The 15,465-nt window shown below is 34.5% G+C and overlaps 1 protein-coding gene across 1 annotated transcript; it reads right to left on the bottom strand.

Moving 5' to 3' along the window:
- Positions 1-1,014: 1,014 nt before the first annotated feature.
- Positions 1,015-14,402, bottom strand: LOC145266337 (uncharacterized). The gene is made up of 2 exons (XM_080121927.1): positions 10,926-14,402; positions 1,015-3,878 (listed from the first exon to the last, which is right to left on the bottom strand). The coding sequence occupies exons 1-2, from the start codon at positions 14,276-14,278 to the stop codon at positions 3,863-3,865; spliced, it is 3,369 nt and encodes a 1,122-aa protein (XP_079978053.1). The 5' UTR covers positions 14,279-14,402; the 3' UTR covers positions 1,015-3,862.
- Between the last annotated feature and the right edge of the window lie 1,063 nt (positions 14,403-15,465).

Below are 15,465 nucleotides of genomic sequence, written 5' to 3'. Positions count from 1 at the left end.
CAAAGACAGTTATCAATGTGGCTATGTTAAAGAGCATCTCTCCTCTCTCTCTCTGGCTCTTTCATACTCTCTCTATTTTCTCTCTCTGTGTCTCTATTAGATAGTAGATCGAGAGAGAGAGGGAGAGGGTGGGAGAAGGTCAGAGAGATATTTTTGTAGTTAATCCACGTTACAGGAAGTGACGTTTCATCTAACCGGATGTCATGTGATGGTACGTGGCAAGGTTGGTGAAACGTTGAGTCTCTCAGAAAATGTCGAGCCGAGCAGAAGTCTAAAATGGTTCTCTCCTAAGTAAGGGGGGAGATGCGCGCCCCAGACATGGGACGTGGTAGATACCCACAGTGGAGACCATCGATGGCGGCATCTGCAGATCATGCCTGGGAGAATAAAAGGTTGAAAACCCAACATCTGTCTTCATCTTGTGTATTCCGGCGAAAACAGCAAGAGAGCTCCACCCAGATGAAGACTCTCCCAGAGCAGCGGAACCAGGTATGAATCTTCTTTAATTCAAACACATAAATACACAACAAACGTCCTAACTACTAGACAAACGGTTTAAGGGATCTTGGGTCCCGTTCTCTCGTCTCTTAACACTCGTAATATCTCTCTCTCTCATCATCGTAAACTTCTTCTCTTCATTAGTAAAATGGACACGTCATCACCAGGGTACCAGTATCCCTCAAGTAAAGTGTCCAAGTCAAATCCTCTTCTTCTCCCTCCCTTATGTAACAGCTACTTTGGAGCAGACTGACTCATATTTAAACATATGTGCTATAGGTGATAAAGCCAGACACAGGTATAAAGTGTGTTAAGGGACTTGGAAACGGTTTTTGAATCGTAGGCTTGTTTGAACAAGAGAAGTGTCGATCTGCCCCGTAGACTACAAATAGTTGCGTAGTACATAGGGTTTTTAAAAAATCAATAAAACCCAGGCCCACCCTTACGAATAAGAGTATAAATTTATATTCAGCATGTGAAACTTTTTTTTTTTTTTTACCTAAGAGGGTGTCAATATTTTCTTTTTCTTTGTGAGTTTCTAAATACAACACTTGGTTCATTTTAAAAGTAATAACATTAAATAAGGGTTCTGGATTAGGAGTGCAATTTTAAGAGAATTTCTTTTTTATAGGAGAATTCCTGCTTATCAAGGTCCAGAGGATGAGGGTTAATGAGTGATAAACGATAATTCCTGCTTATCAAGATTCAGAGGATGAGGGATAAACAATAATGGTAAACATTGATTTATGAGGACGGCTCAACAAGAATTATATCATTGGCAGAAATATCTAAATGACCATGTTGATATCTGTATGCGAACATATGCAATAAATTAGTAAACTCCTATTGTTCATGGACACAGTATTGTGAGTGTGTATGTGCGCAAGTTGGAGTTCAGTTTCAATGTTTACAATGTACGTGTTGGTCAACTGCCGCTGTTTACAGCTTTTTAGTACCATTTTATAATTGCTAAATATTTTGCCTCCAAAATTCCTGAGAATAAATTTGGCCATTTTATTTGATTAAATTTATTTCATTTGTCTCTAGTCTTACAACGAATGAATCAGAAAATTATAGTGAACATAGGTTCAACCTAAGATATATAATTTTGAAAAATTATTTATCCTTTAAAAGTAATTCAGAGAAAGTAAAAAAAAAAAAAAGCATTGCTAACCCGTTGGTTTTCTGCAATTTGAACACATTTCTGTTCAAATTGGAGGCAGGAAAAAAAAAATTAACGCTTTAAATATGATTTGCAGCAAATTTAAATGCAATATTCGTTTTCAGCATACTCGAATACCTATACAAGTCATCATTTTAAAGATGGAAACTAAGTGAAAATTAATCGGTTACCCTCTTGCAGAAGACACATTCATTTGTTTGATTAAATTTATTATTTCATTTCTCTCTCATCCTACAACGAATGAATCAGAAAATTGTGGTGAACACATGTTGCACCTAAGAGAAATAATTTTGAAAAATACTTCATTCTTTAAAAGTAAAACGTCTAAAACTCACAGAGAAAGAAAACAAAATCATTGCTAGCACGTTGGATTTCTGCAAAAACAAAAAACAAATTTAACACTTTAAATATGATTTTGTGTCAAAAAATGTGTGAACACTTGTGCATATAAAAATGACCACTAGTCATAACATAATGAATTACATTGCTTAATATCCGGAAAACTACTTGTTTGCAGCAAATTTAAATGTAATATTTGTTTTCAGCACAACCAAATACCTATTCAAGTCATTTTAAAGGTGAAAAGTGGAAATTAAGCAGTCCCTTGTAGAAGACCTTCATGTTCAAATTAGCGGTAAAAAAAAAAAAAAAAAAAATAGACATTAAGAATTTAACGTAGATTCTTGAATGACAAATTCTGGACTTTGCCATGACGTACAGATGATAAATTGTGGAGATATATATCTGAAGCACATGACACTAGTTTTGCAGATTTGTGATTTGTACCTGCTTTTTGGATAAAGAACATCACCCAACTTCTATTTCGTCAAAAACGCTTCCTACTACTTCATTGGCTTCTTCAAATATTTCGTGAATATGCTTCATTCCAATTTATTGGTCTCCATCCTCTATTTGCAGGATTTCTACCCCCATAAGGACTACCACTGACACTAAGTTCAGGTGGCAACAAGCCCCCTCCCCCATCAAAAGAACAAGTGTTAAGAAAATGCATTGCCCCCCCCCCAATATTGCCCATCGCCTTCTCAAAAATCAAGAGAAACACCCAATATCAATAAAACTGAGGTCCACCCTTACAAATAAGAGAATGCAATATTCGTTTTCAGCATAACCAAATACAGCATGTGAAAGTCAAAATTTTTTTTTTTTTTTTTTATACCTAAGAGTTTGTGTCAATGTTTTTTCTTTGAGTCTAAATACAATTCTTGGTTCATTTTAAAAGTAATAACATTACATAAGGATTATGGATTAGGAGTGCAATTTTAAGAGAATTTCTTTTTTAAAGGAGAATACCTGCTTATCAAGGTCCAGAGGATAAGGGTTAATGAGGGATAAACAATAATGGTAAACATGGATTTATGAGGACGGCTCAACAAGAATTATATCATTGGCAGAAATATCTAAATGACCATGTTGATATCTGTATGCGAACATATGCAATAAATTAGTAAACTTCTATTGTTCATGGACACAGCATTGGGTGTGTGTGTGTGCGTGCGTAAGTTGGAGTTCAGTTTCAATGTTTACAATGTACGTGTTGGTCAACTGCCGCTGTTTACAGCTTTTTAGTACCATTTTATAATTGCTAAATATTTTGCCTCCAAAATTCCTGAGAATAAATTTGGCCATTTTATTTGATTAAATTTATTTCATTTGTCTCTAGTCTTACAACGAATGAATCAGAAAATTAGTGAACATAGGTTCAACCTAAGATAAATAACTTTGAAAAATTATTTATCAATTAAAAGTAAACGTTATAAAACTCACATAGAAAGAAAAAAAAAATAATTGCTAACCCGTTGGTTTTCTGCAATCTGAACACATTTATGTTCAAATTGGAGACAGGAAAAAAAAATTAACACTTTAAATATAATTTGCAGCAAATTTAAGTGCAATATTCGTTTTCAGCATACTCGAATACCTATACAAGTCATCATTTTAAAGATGGAAACTAAGTGAAAATTAATCGGTTACCCTCTTGCAGAAGACATATTCATTTGTTTGATTAAATTTATTATTTCATTTCTCTCTCATCCTACAACGAATGAATCAGAAAATTGTGGTGAACACATGTTGCACCTAAGAGAAATAATTTTGAAAAATACTTCATTCTTTAAAAGTAAAACGTCTAAAACTCACAGAGAAAGAAAAACAAAATCATTGCTAGCACGTTGGGTTTCTGCAAAAAAAAAAAAAAAAAAAACAAATTTAACACTTTAAATATGATTTTGTGTCAAAAAATGTGTGAACACTTGTGCATATAAAAATGACCACTAGTCATAACATAATGAATTACATTGCTTAATATCCGGAAAACTACTTGTTTGCAGCAAATTTAAATGTAATATTTGTTTTCAGCATAACCAAATACTTATTCAAGTCATTTTAAAGGTGAAAAGAAAGTGGAAATTAATCAGTCCCTTGTAGAAGACCTTCATGTTCAAATTAGAGGTAAAAAAAAATAAAAATAAATAGACATTAAGAATTTAACGTAGATTCTTGAATGACAAATTCTGGACTTTGCCATGACGTACAGATGATAAATTGTGGAGATATATATCTGAAGCACATGACACTAGTTTTGCAGATTTGTGATTTGTACCTGCTTTTTGGATAAAGAACATCACCCAACTTCTATTTCATCAAAAACGCTTCCTACTACTTCATTGGCTTCTTCAAATATTTCGTGAATATGCTTCATTCCAATTTATTGGTCTCCATCCTCTATTTGCAGGATTTCTACCCCCATAAGGACTACCACTGACACTAAGTTCAGGTGGCAACAAGCCCCCTCCCCCCATCAAAAGAACAAGTGTTAAGAAAATGCATTGCCCCCCCCCCCCAATATTGCCCATTGCCTTCTCAACAATCAAGAAAAACACCCAATATCAATAAAACTGAGGTCCACCCTTACAAATAAGAGAATTTATATACAGCATGTGAAAGTTAAATTTTTTTTTTTTTTTTTTTTTTACTTAAAAGTTTGTGTCAATGTTTTTTCTTTGAGTCTAAATACAATTCTTAGTTCATTTTAAAAGTAATAACATTACATAAGGATTATGGATTAGGAGTGCAATTTTAAGAGAATTTCTTTTTTAAAGGAGAATACCTGCTTATCAAGGTCCAGAGGATGAGGATTAATGAGTGATAAACAATAATGGTAAACATTGATTTATGAGGACGGCTCAACAAGAATTATATCTTTGGCAGAAATATCTAAATGACCATGTTGATATCTGTATGCAAACATATGCAATAAATTAGTAAACTCCTACTGTTCAGGAATGCAGTATTGTGTGCATATGTGTGTTCAAGTGGGAGTTCAGTTTCAATGTTTACAATGTAAAGTGTGCGTCTGGTATTTGAGAACATCACTGATTTCATCTCTTATCTAATCTTTTACTTTGTTTCTTTCAGAAAATTAATTATGGCAGATATTAATATAACTCAGGAAATGAAAAGACAGGTTGTAATAGTTGCAATAATGGCAGAACAGTGATTTGCAAATTGCACAATTTCTAAAAGTTGCCCGATCGTTTGTCTTTAAAGTTTGCAAAGAATTAGGACAAAAATGGCCCAGTTTCTCCAGTTGCTAAACACAAAAAGCATTAACAATGTTCTGACAGCATAAGAACGCCTGAATTTGTTCAAAGAGTTCAGAACATCATTGATTGATGAGAACCCTCAAAAGTCAATTGCAAAAGTCACAATTCGTAGGACTTGTCATGAAAATCTTCGATACAAGTCATATGTGATGAAGAGAGGCCAGTTTATCTCCGAGACCAAAGAAAATTGGTTGGTAAGATCCAAGAGGCTTTTAAGCAAACTGAAACATCCTGCTGAGCAACACATTCTTTGGTTCTTTTTAAGACAAAAATTTTTTTGAGCAAAACCAAAAGGTAAACCGAAGAAATGACAGATGGCTATGTGCTGACCCTTCTGAAGTTCCAAGAGTCACGCACACGAAATTTCCAGCAACTGTTATGGTTTTGGGGTGGTTAGCAATGAGGGACATGTGATGCCACCACATTTCTTTCCACAAGGACTAAAATCAATTCTGCTGCTTACATTGAAGTCCTGAGTACTGTTGTGAAGCCTTGGATTGATAGAGTAAGAAATGGAAGGCCCTACATCTTTCAACAAGACTCTGCACCGGCACATAAGACTCAGAAGACACAAGAATGGTTAGCAGAGTATTTCTATGATCACATTACCTCCAATTTGTGGCCCCCAAGCTCTCCAGACCTAAATCCGTTGGATTATTATGTGTGGGGCGTTGTTGAGAGAGATGTTAATCAACATCCTCATAACACTAAAGATTCGTGCCTGCCAACGGTTTAGGTCTCGAATAGAAGCTGTAAAAATTATTTATCCTTTAAAAGTAAACGTTCTAAACCTCGCAGAGAAAAAAAAAAAAAAGAAAAGAAAAAAAAAAGACCATTGCTAGCATGTTGGGTTTCTTTAATTTGAACATGTTTATGTTCAAATTAGAAGCAGGAAAAAAAAAAAAAAAAAATTTAACACTTTAAATATGATTTGTGTCAAAAATATGTGCACACTCGCGTGCAAAAATGACCACTAGTCATAACACATGGAATTACATTGCTTAATATCAAGAAAACTACTTGCATCTTAAACAATTTATGCCCATTTACTGGTTGAGGAGTTAGACCGGAGTTGTATTTATTAATCAATGGAAGAATCAACAGTCTAAATATTGGAAGGCGTTAAAATTTTTAGAATCGAAGGCGTTCTACTTTCCAACTCTGCAATACGAGGGTAAATCAAAAAGTTTTAAGACAAGTGATATAAATTCAATCTAAATGAAAATAGAGCAACAAAACAAGGTTTAATTGCACTACTGATTACTTAACAAATTTGACAAGTTACAGCATTCTAAATCTTTTATTCTTTTTTTTTCAGATAATATTTTATAATATTAACTTTTTGACAGTCCAAAATGAGCCAATTTGAAGTTCGTGCAAACATTAAATTTCTAACAAAACTGGAATGGAAACCGACGGAAATCATTAAAGCTCTACAAAATGTTTATGGAGACTCGTCACCTTCTAAAGCTGTTGTTTATCGTTGGATCAGACGATTCAAGGATGGTAGGAATGATCTTCAAGATGACCAAAGAGAAGGTAGGCCTTCAACATCAAAAAATGCTCAAAACATCGAGCTTGTCAGGAATCTTGTTGAAGATCGGAGAATAACAGTGAATGAGATTGCTAAGGAGCTTGACATTTCATTTGGGTCAACCTTTTCAATTCTGAAAGAAGATCTTGGTCTGAGTAAGCTTTCTGCTCGTTGGGTGCCTAAAGCGTTGCAGCAGAATCAGTTGAATCTGAGATCAGATCTTTCATTGGCCCTTCTGACTAGAATTGAAGCAAATGAGGCAAACTTTTTTGAACGGGTCATAACCGGTGATGAAACATGGATTTACCTGTACGATCCTGAAAGCAAAGTTCAGTCTAAACAATGGTTACCAAGAGGATCAGCAGGCCCTATCAAGTTCAAAGCAGAAAGGTCAGCTCAAAAAATAATGGCAACTGTTTTTTGGGATAAAGATGGAATCGTTTTATTAGATTTTCTTGAAGGACAGAAAACTATCACCGCAAGCTATTACGAAGGAGTTTTGAGAAAGCTGAAGACTTCATTGACTAAGAAACGACGAGGAAAGCTCCATCGTCAAATTCTGTTCCATCATGACAACGCTCCAGCACACACAGCTAAGACTGTAAGAACAATTTTATGCGAGTTTCGCTGGGAAATCCTTTCACACCCTCCCTATAGTCCTGATTTAGCGCCTAGTGGTTTCTTCCTATTTCCAAAACTGAAGGAACATTTGAAAGGAATAAGATTTCAATCCATAAATGAAGCAAAGAAAGAGGTTGTGACCTGGTTCACTAGACAAGTTCCAGAATTTTATGAAGAAGGAATTTATCGATGGAAACATCGCTTACAGAAGTGTATTGAGTTAGGCGGATCGTATGTAGAAAAATAAAGTTTTCAACTTCCATAAAGAAAGTTTTTCTTCAATTTGTCTCAGAACTTTTTGATTTACCCTCGTATATCCAGGATTGAGGGAAAGAAAAAAAAAAAAATAAGCTGACATGCTCCCTGCCATAGAATGAATTGATTTTAAATCTGAATACTAATTTCTTTAAACTATACAATAAGATTTACCTTTTTTTTTTTTATTATTATTTAGCAAAACTTCCATTTTTCTAAATTAAAATTTCTAAATTTACACCTTTAATTAGTTTTTAAAAAATAAAAAAGGTAGTTTGCTTAAAGCATTACTGATAAATATATAGAGGAGTATAAGACTATAGCAATGTAAGAAAACCAGATGTAATGATGCGACATGGAAAAAAAAAGTATATCCGTTTATTTGGAACCCTACAAGATCTTTTGTTCATATATCGCATCACTTCAACATCTGGTTCCCTATATTCCTCCTCCACACACACACGTGTGTGTGTGTGTGTGTGTGTGTAAATGTCCTTTGTGCATTTTTAGGTTTGGGGAACAATTTTCAGGTTTAAGTAATTTTAAAGGGAGACAATTCAAAGAGTTGTTTAAGTTTTATAATTTATTGGAAAAATTAAAATAACAGTAAATTAAGACAATATAAAATAAAACATTTGAACATTTATTAAATTAAAATAATTTTTAGCTTTTATAATAGAATTATAATTTCGAAATAAATTAGTCATTTTTTTTTTGGTAATTATAAGAAAATACCATTTTTTAAACAATAGAGGAACTTTTTTGAGAATGTATAAAAAAAAAAAACGAACATTTTAATGAACAGTGTCTTAAGAAAATATTCTGAATTGAATGAAATTGGTTGTTATATGATAATAAAAACGAAATTTTGAAAAATTAAGCTTTCATGATAAATCAAAAATTATTACGAGTTATAAACTTGAACTTCTTAAATTGTCTCCCTTTGGAATTCTTGAAAACTGAAGACCAAAAATTTAAAAAAAGTCCTTAAACACATTTAAATTTTGCACACAAAATTTGTTGCCAATACAAACGTATAATTAAGGCTTGATCGTATGGTACCCGAGTCTCACAAAGTGATCAAAGTAAAATAAAAAAAAATGTTGTTTTTTTTCACTAGTCCTTAATGATCGAAACCAGGTATCATATCATGAAACCTTAATTTTACAGTAGGTAAATGTACCATAAATGTGAACTGTGTGCATGTGCAGAACGGTTTCTACCAAACTCCTGCCAATTTTTGGCTTAGACTTGAAACTTCATATTTATGGTATTCAGACCTGTGGAACAAATTGGGTTTGTTTTTAAACAGTAAAATTAGCTGCTAAGGGGTTAAAATGAAAAATTGGAATTTTGGCAGGTGTAAGTCAATTTACCTAAATCCTTTACACATGTGCAAATATATAGTTATACGTTTAATTATGTTAATTTTTAAAGTTTTGATATGCACATGTCTTTAGATCATATGGTAGCAAATATTGTTGGAAGGATAAAGGTTTTAGTTTCAATTCTAGCTAATGGCATCTAAGTCATTTTTTTTTTTTTTTGTTAACTTATAAAATCCCAACTATATATTGGGTACAAGATAATAGAGAATTGGCTCTATAACAATACAAGATCTGCATAAATTAAAATATATTTAAACATTTTATCACTGAACAACGCTAAGCGGCCTGTTATCTATATACCTATAATTTAGTACGATATATGCATATGATTCATTCCTAAACTAATTAACCAATCATAAATTTTGAAACAGCAGTTAGATGTAAGGGTTCATATTGTAGGTTATATTTAGTTTAATTTAGTTCTATGCAAAGAGCAAGGAGAGACTCTTTTGTGATAATTTAACGATTTTTGAAATTTTATGATATTAGACATCAATTAATATTCCAAATCTGTTTCCGTTTTATTATTTTAATGGTCTACTTAATTTTTTTTTATTAGGAGGCACAAGAGCAACAGCCTCCTATTTGAACAAATATTTCAGATTTGCATTGATCCATAGTAATTAGACATAAACAGGATTCCCTGAATTTCAATTTGTTCTTCAAGCTTTAAATTGTAGACATTTTCTAAAATCAAAATCATGTTATGAACTTTGATCAAAATTAGAACAAGGATTCTAGACATAAGGTTTAGTATCATTATATACTGATTTTAATCTTTGTAAGGGGACATAAAAGTGCTATAAAATGGTTCAAGGAATTAACGGGACCCAGACTTGGATTCAGGCTTATGCCTTGAATCATAGCATGGATGAAACGCAGAATATTCTTTGTCGCTTAATTGCCATATATATATATATATATTTTATAACTTACTACCTAGCTCTACCTATGTATTGAGCACTGTTGACGTATAAATCTATACTTTCGTATATTAATTTTATGTGATTAAATGAAGTAGTCATATATATATATATATATATAAATAAAAAAAAGGGAAAATTATTTGGACGAGATAGAGAGATAAAAAAGAAACAAACCAAGTTCTTTGGTCATCAACGTTTCGTCTTTATTGTTAAACTTCTGGATGAATGAAATTAAAATGAAATACCAGTACAAATACTTGAATATTTTTTGTTCTGAAACAGAACAAAGTCATACATTTCATTCCAACAAAAAAATATTTCATTCATCCAGAAGTCTTACAATCAAGACGAAACATTAATGAACACACTTGGTTTGTTCCTTTCTTGTTTCTCTCTAGTTCTCTCACTATATATGTATTCCAGGGTTTGTATGGTTGTTGGTCTATAGATGTTAATCCAAATTAAAAAAAAAAAAAAACCTTTTTAAGATAGTGCTTAAAAAGGAGAGATGTAATTTAGTATATATTTTTTTTATTTATACAAACATTTTAGGCTATCAATTTAATTCATTAGTCTTTTCAGTATATTTTCCTGCAGCCTGAAGAAGCTGGAATATAAAGTTACAGCCAAAACATGTATGCACATATGTAGCCAAAAAATGTTTGCATCAATAAAAATTTATACTAATATTTTATAAGTATGCCATATGTAAAATTTAGTAATTTTTAATTACATTTTCCGAAATGTAACAAGATTTTTTATTAAATACCTTGGAAGGAAAAAAAAACAAAAACAAAACAAAAAACAGGCTAACCTTTTCCGTGGTTAACATGTTATAAATAAATTAGTTAAAACAAAAACAAAAATAAAATTAGATAAAAAAAATTTTTTTTTTACATAATGGAACATTTTCCCATCTTTCTTCGTTTTTTCGGCATGGATGGAACCGTGTTCAGGCTGTTCACATCAGAAGTCTTGCTGGCAATGGAGCAGGCGTCCACAGTCTCATTCTGGATCAAACCATCCGCTTCTGGATTATTGTAACCAGATGACAAGCCTTCAGTTGCCTCTTCGGCAAATTCCAAGTCGTCCAGACAAAGAGAAGACAAAATCGGAACAATGACGCTGGACATAGGTTCTTCCATCATAGAGACTTCAGAGACAACAGCATTGCCGGTTAGACTGTCATCTTGAGACATAACTGGTGTTTGAAAAGTAACCGTTGTCGGAATGGTCGTACTTGAAGAGGACAAAGTCTCCTTTAAATGGAGATTTGAATTTACCCTGCTATCGTCAACATTGATAATGTTCTGAGCAGAAGATTCATCAACTATGCTTTCAGCTTGGTTGACCATCAGCGTCGGAACAATTTCATTTGAATATAGATCAGTTCTGGCCGAAACCACGTCCGACAAGGGTGCATCATCGAAAGAATCCCTAGAAAAATCAGGCAAATCTGCTTTGTTATTCCCTGATATCTTTTCTCCAAAGATATCTCTGGATGGTTCCAATTTCAGGTCTGATCTATCGTCAGCAGACACACTCTCTGACAAATTTACCACTGGTGAAGAAGAGTTAGTATCAGATACAGCCTGGTCAACTGAGGATATGTTCTCCGGCAGATTTATTCCTATTGAAGAAATAGGAGCCTCAGACAATGTTTCATCGCTAGGGAGCATTCTTGCAAGAAAATTTACTGTTACTGAAGAAATATTACCATACATTGGTTTGTCGTTAGAGGGTATACTCTCAGACAGGTTTACTGCTACTGGAGAAAAGTTTGGATCAGACACTGGCTTGTCGCTAGAGGGCATGTTCTTGGACAAATTTGTCACTACAGTATAAACATTATCGGACATCGGTTTGTCACAAGAGGGTATGTTCTCGGACAGGTTTATTGCTACTGGAGAAAAGTTTGGATCAGACACTGGCTTGTCGCTAGAGGGCATGTTCTTGGACAAATTTGTCACTACAGTATAAACATTATCGGACATCGGTTTGTCACAAGAGGGTATGTTCTCGGACAGGTTTATTGCTACTGGAGAAAAGTTTGGATCAGACACTGGCTTGTCGCTAGAGGGCATGTTCTTGGACAAATTTGTCACTATAGTATAAACATTATTGGATATCGGTTTGTCACAAGAGGGTATGTTCTCAGACAGGTTTATTGCTACTGGAGAAAATTTTGGATCAGACACTGGCTTGTCACTAGAGGGCATGTTCTTGGACAAATTTGTCACTACAGTATAAACATTATCGGACATCGGTTTGTCACAAGAGAGTATGTTCTCGGACACCTGTTCATCATTTGAGGATAAATTCTTAGACAGATTTACTGCTACTGAAGAAAAGTTTTTGTCAGACTCTAGTTTGTTGCTAGGAGGTATATACTCAGACAAATTTATTGTTATTGCAGAAAAGTTCACACCAGACACTGATCTGTCACTAGTATCAGACACTGGTTTGTCACTAGGGGGCATGTTCTCAGACACCGGTTTGTCAGTCAAGTGTAGGTTCTTAGAAAAACACATCTCAACTGAGGTAAATTTAGAATCGGACACCTGTTTATCAATAGAGGTGGGGGTTTCGCTTAAGGGCAAATTTATCGCTGCTGAAGAATAGTTGGTATTTTTTACAGTCTTCATGGGCTTGTTTATCAATTCTGTGATTACCAAGTGGGATTCCTTTACATCTTGAGTAAATCCTTCAGAAAGAGCATGTTCAATCTTCTGACCGGGTATATACATAAACATTTCAGACTTGTACGAATAAGTATTGTCATTGTTTAAAGCCTCATTGGGGAACACAGAATCAAATTCTTTGTTTTCACAAATAGTTGCGATATTGCTTTCTGAAGATAAATCTTCAGAACTCGTGGACACAATTGGTTCTAGATTACTTTGTTTTGTGGCAGAGTCTATAGGAACCGGAGAATCTTCTTTGCTGGTTCCATCATTTACTACGGGAATCGTGGTTCCATTGTCATAGTCAACACCAAATTCAATCCGGTGCTCCACTTGGTAATAGCCAGAAATGTCTTTTGCCTTTAGCATAGAACAAAGTTGCAAGTCGTGGACTTCCTGCGTGCCGAAGTAGCTGTCCTCAAATTCTTCGTAGATATCGGGGTAGATCTTTTTCAACCCGGTCTTCTTGGTGAGCTTCTTGCCGACACGAGAAAGCTTCAGCACCGTCACGTGCGGTGTGAAGTCGTACTTGTTGTCGACGAGCCCTTCCTCGCAGAACCTTCTCTGTACTACAGCAGCAATCTCTTCCAGCTTGGAAACGTGCTCCCCCGGATGGACTTTGGCGAACACTACAGAGTGCCGGAAATTCCCCAGTCCCTGCAGGGGAAGCTCCAAAAGTTTGTGTCTGTATTTCGGTCGAAGTTCATCGCCGCAGCGGTTTAACGCCGATCTTGCGCGGATCATGTCCTCCTCACTGTCCAGCCTCATCACCGCCAGGGTCATGTGCAAACTATGCAAGGGGACCGCCGCGAGGGAACAATTGCCGTTTTTCTTCATGATGGACTTGTGCACCTCTTTCAAACTGCCGTAGATCTCCGGATCGGAAAACTGGATAGATATAAAGTAATTCGGTACCTGCTTTGTCGGTCTCTCCGCCCTCAACTTATTCCTCGTCTCGTCGTCACTGTAAATGGTACATATCGATGTATCAGAGTTCACACTACTCCCGAGTTTATCGTCTTCGACATCTCCGGTGACTTCGGCCTTTAAAAAAAAAGCAAGCGGTGACATATTACAGTCGACATTGGATATAATATTAGAGTCCATGAAATGCGTAGACGGGCTTTTATTAATAAAGCTCTTAATAGTAGGAGGTGACATCGGGGGAAGCAATTTGCAGCTTGAAGGATCGTCCTTGACTTTATGAAAACCGGGAGCCAGAGTGGTACGTGCTTTCAAATCGTTCGGACTGATTTCAGACTTAGAAACCGTCCCGTCTCTAACTTTTTTTGTGACGGACAGCAGCAGAGATGAAGGGAGAATTTTGCTCTTTCTAGTCCGGAGCTTCTCGGGGAGAGAGGCGTACATTTTGGGGGACGAACAAGGAGGGTTTGGAACGTATACATCCGTCGCGAAATCCGCTACCTCCCACGTGACAGGTTTGGTGATAGTTTCACCATCGCTGGTCGTCGAAGATATTAACGAGGTCGAGAACAAATCTTCTTCCTTTGACGAAATCGGATCCAGTGATGAAAAGCTGGTGTCTGCATTGCTGGAATACTCCATTTTTTAGAAGCTGACGGCCAATAGCAAAATGAAATCCAAACCAGTAAAGAAAACCTGTCCGAAAAAAGAACGCGAGAAGTTGGCTCCATCTTTATACGAACGATCAGCTTATGTGAACAAAATGCAATGCGCATGCCCAGGTGTTGAAATTATTATTCCCTCCAAAAATAAAATTCCGCCCGGACATAAAATTAAAGAAAGCAATAATAATTTAATATAATTTGTGTTTAATATAAATATGTATTAAAACTTTATATTCAATTACAAAACTAGTAATAAAGCAATTTTGTTTTTTTTTAAACTGCATGAACAGACTTTATATAATGAAGTCCGGATATTTTTCAGCGCAACCGGTGAAAATGAAAGATTATTTGGAAAAACGACACGTGGTTAACTTAGATTTGTTTTTGTCTATTCAGCAGAATAATGTTCTAAAAAAAAAATCAATAAAATAAAAAAATAAAAAATCAGCGATTCAGTTTTTTATGATTGTTGAGTTAAATTCAATTTTACGGTATCTTTTGTTTATTAAATTGTTAAGTAATTCGTGGCCTTCGGGTCAAGATCAAAGTGTAGTATCTGTTCTTCAGATGCTACAGTTGCTACACTTCAATTTCTTGTTCTTTTTTAGTGAAGGAGAAATCCTTCACGACTGAGACAATTTTAATTTTTTGTTCCTTTTCTCCACATTAAAAAACGACCCTGGTGTCTAACTCTGGTCCCGTGGGGAGGCATTGTAAATAGGAAGAAGAATATACCCCCCTCGTCATTCCCAGTAAATAATGTTATTCAAAAACTTATTAATTTTTATTATAATTATTATTAATTAAGATAAAAAGAAGTGTAAAAATAAAAACAAATAAATGAAAAAAAAAAGTTACTTTCCTATTTCTGGATGTTTTTTTTTTTTGTTTTGTTTCTTTTTTTTTTACGTATGAGTGTGTGAGTTTTAAAGTAGGCCAACGAAACAAAAATGGCGAAAAAAAAATACTGTTAAAAACCCACCCAATATATATTACCGTGGCATATATTGAATAGGTTTCTAACAGTATTTTGTAAAATTTTTAGTTATAACTCATTTTTCACGTATTAACAGTCAGCGCGCCGCGCCGCCATTTGTCCTTTTAAAATACACATTGATATGCATGGTTTTCGAACTGATTAAACGTTTTAAAGTGAGTAAAACT

Source organism: Euprymna scolopes, chromosome 41, assembly GCF_053919585.1.
Source record: "Euprymna scolopes isolate OS-2025 chromosome 41, ASM5391958v1, whole genome shotgun sequence".
Lineage (NCBI taxonomy): Eukaryota > Metazoa > Mollusca > Cephalopoda > Sepiida > Sepiolidae > Euprymna > Euprymna scolopes.
The sequence above is the reverse complement of the archived record's forward strand: the minus strand, read 5'-3'. Positions and strand labels throughout refer to the sequence as shown.

Excerpts from the sequence above, each read along its gene's own strand:
- LOC145266337 (XM_080121927.1), bottom strand. The coding sequence starts at position 14,278 with ATGGAGTATTCCAGCAATGCAGACACCAGCTTTTCATCACTGGATCCG.